Here is a 3,113-nt window from a genome sequence, read left to right as displayed (position 1 = left end):
GCAGCGGTGCCCGTTGGGCACTCGCCATGGTCCCTGGAGGCTGCCGCCCATATTGCTTACACCGCGGGCTTCTCTGTGGTGGTGGGAGGGTGGCTGGGAAGCAGGCCCCCAAGGCTTGCTGGGGTTTTCCATCACGGCACCTTGACATGAGGTCCATAAATGTCAATGGGGAAAAGGGAGCGAATCAGTGCAACGGTTCATGAGGACGAGATCGCTCTGACGACTCTGCCTGCCCTGGACCATTGCTGTGACAGTCTGGAGCCATGTGGGTTACTCCATGGCTATGTGTGATGGCTCAAACCCGCCTTGCAATGACAGAGCATGTAACGTTGGACTTGGCAGTACCGTGGTATTAGACCAAAGTAGCCATGGGCTTTGTGCCCGGCACAAATATGCAAGAAGGAGAGGCTGTTCTTTGCTCCAGCACTCAGTAAATGAGACAGGGAATTTACTCTCCATTTGCAGACTCTGAAGATGCTGTCTTTGGGCCAAGGAAACAATATTTGCATGCTTTTCACTAAAAATGTTTTTTAATATTGTGTAAAAACCTAAATGGGTTTTTGCCTCCCCATGTGGGCTCAGCTCCTGTCCTTGCTGGTGGAAACATTTCACTTCTGTTGAAATGTCTCTCACTGCAGTTGCACTTCAGTACCAATGCAATCTTTGTGTGGGATGCGGGTCACGCACATACAGTCTGAATGGAGTCCAGGTAGATGCCTGATTCCAGTTAGTTTTCACTCCAAGGGAAGTTGGATCTCTAAACTGCCCAGAGCTGCATTAGTGTAACCACCAGTTGAACACTGGACTTTTCCACTGGGTAGTCTGCTTTTTCCCGAGTTTTTTGTTTGCGGTGTTCTTTCTGCTGCTCAGGGGACAGCCTAATGTGATGCGTTCTACACTAGCCGTCTCCATGAATGAGATCTCTGAGCTCTGCACCACTGTGAGGGTTGAGAACTCAGCTGTGAAGCTCTCTGCTCACCTTTTTTTTACAGGACAGAAAGTAATCGTGAAAGAAACCAGTGGGAAGGTGTTCCTGCAATGTGTAACAGGCAGCCAAAGTCAAGTCGTATGGCTGAAAGACGGGAATAGGATAGAAAACGTAGAACAGCTGGATTTGGGTTCAGTTTACAATGATCCCAGAGGCATCTATACATGTGAAACAGGAAGTGGAAAGAAAAGCCTCCAGGTGCACTATCGAAGTAAGTGTTGCAAACCTGGTTTTTAGAGCCAGAACTGCTTGGAGTTTTCGCCCAAGCAAATTTTTGAGGGAACTCCTGATTTCCCAGAGTTTGAGGGTGGTTCCACCAGTTTGCGGAAGTCCTGACAGCTCCTGTGCTAGGTTGCCTTTGGGAACAGCCAAGCTGCACGTTCCCCTGCATGTGGTGTCCCCGTGAGAGCTCCACAGCCTCATTTAGTGCCATAAGCTGGCACTCATACTGCCTCATTGCTAGCTGCTTGCTGGCTTGCAGCTGTGGCCTGCCCTGAGTGCTAGGGACACGTGTCAGCTTACGCCACTGCCTTGGGTCATGCAGCAAGCCAAACTTAATCCCTGGTCTCCCGCCCTGGGACTGGAGCCTGCCTGGTCTGGCAGAGCCGACTGAGTGCTTTCAGCTCAGACTGACCCCGGCGGCAGGGCGAGGGCGGCCAAGGGGCAGGGTCCTGGTCATGGCCCTGCTTTCAGTGTTTGTGTCCTTTTGGGCTTTCAGTGTGCCAGAACTGCATCGAAGTGGACGCTCCCACCATCTCGGGGATCGTGGTCGCAGATGTTGTCGCCACTGTCCTCCTGGCAGTTGCTGTGTATTGCATCACTGGCCAGGACAAGGGACGCATGTCACGAGGTGAGGGGAGAGCCCTGCCGGCTGCCCGCGAGTGGGGACGGGAAGTGCCTGGGCATCTTTAGGAGCTGCGTGGTACCTAGGGACTTCCCATCACTGCACACAGAGCCCAGTCACTGCAAGCTGCAGGCAGCAGCCAGCACACAGTGTGTCTAGGGTAAGGATCCATGTGAGCACTCTGTGTACCCTTCCTGCCCCTAGCTCAGCTTCCCAGGAGAAGCCATCAAATGCACAAGGTTCACAAAAACATCATCCCAGGGACAGCAGCTGGTGGCACAGGAACATCTGAGGCCTTGCAGCCTCGGCTTTCCACTGAGCCTCCCAGAGGAAGTAAAAGCACAGGGCTGAAAGCAGAGGGCTGCTTGGGTTTGTTTGCAAGTGTTCACCACACTGCCCGTGACTCCTTTGATGCTTGACCACCTTCTTTCTTCATTTAGCTTCTGACAGGCAGAACCTGATTGCCAACGAGCAGCTCTACCAGGTGAGTGAGGGCGTGCACGTGTGTGTGTGTGCGCGCGCACATGGGCTTTAGCACCTCTGCGTGATGTGGGGCTGCGTGGTGGGATCAGCGTGGCCATGACAGCTGCTGGGGGATACTCGATGCCATGAGGCACTGAGCTGCATTGGAGATTGCTTTCTGCTAGGGCATTTGCAGCTGCCTCCCCTTGAGTGACCCAGAGGATGGGGCAAGCTCAGCTACCCCCTGCCTCTTACTCTCTGGGGTTGTTAAGCTCTGTGTGCAGGGAGGGAAAGCTTGCCAAAAGCTTAGCAAAGGGAGGTCTGGGCCAGCTTCCCCTGTACCCTCTCTCCCAAGGCTGGACAGACACAGTCATAGCTCATCTTGCCTTTTTTCCTTCTAGCCCCTTGGCGAGCGGGACGATGGTCAGTACAGCCGGCTGGCACCTGCCAAGGCCCGCAAGTGAAGTGGGAAGATGCTGGGGCCTGCGACTCCTTCACACCGGGAGTGGTATTACAGCAAAGCTACCGCCAGTGCCCAAGAGCACTGGTACCTTGCCCTGGCACTGCATTCGTAAGCTTACTGCTGGCAGAAGAGTTTTTGCTTAGAGAGCCCTCCGGCTCCTTGCCAGGGTGGGCTGCTTGTAGCGCTCTGCTCTTTCCATGACCTTTTGCACTTCTGTATTCCTCTCATTAAAGATGAGCCTATCCCATAGCCTCCCTGTTCCATCGGTTGTGTTGAGGCCTGGGGAGCCATGCAGTCACTGGGGAAGGTGAGCACTGGATGCGATCTGCCTGGATCCCTGCAGACCCGTAAGGCTC

General features: G+C 54.1%; 1 protein-coding gene across 1 annotated transcript; it reads left to right on the top strand.

Annotated features, from left to right (window-relative positions):
* Nucleotides 1-992: 992 nt before the first annotated feature.
* On the top strand, nt 993-2,758 carry CD3D (CD3d molecule, delta (CD3-TCR complex); the record flags this gene model as incomplete). Its single annotated transcript, XM_009573192.1, has 4 exons — nt 993-1,199; nt 1,707-1,838; nt 2,273-2,316; nt 2,696-2,758. Coding segments are annotated over 4 exons (446 nt in total), but the record flags the coding sequence as incomplete, so codon positions are not given.
* Between the last annotated feature and the right edge of the window lie 355 nt (nt 2,759-3,113).

The sequence above is a fragment of the Fulmarus glacialis genome, unplaced genomic scaffold (assembly GCF_000690835.1).
Source record: "Fulmarus glacialis isolate BGI_N327 unplaced genomic scaffold, ASM69083v1 scaffold42352, whole genome shotgun sequence".
NCBI classification, from domain to species: Eukaryota; Metazoa; Chordata; class Aves; order Procellariiformes; family Procellariidae; genus Fulmarus; species Fulmarus glacialis.
This window is presented reverse-complemented; position numbering and strand designations above follow the sequence as displayed.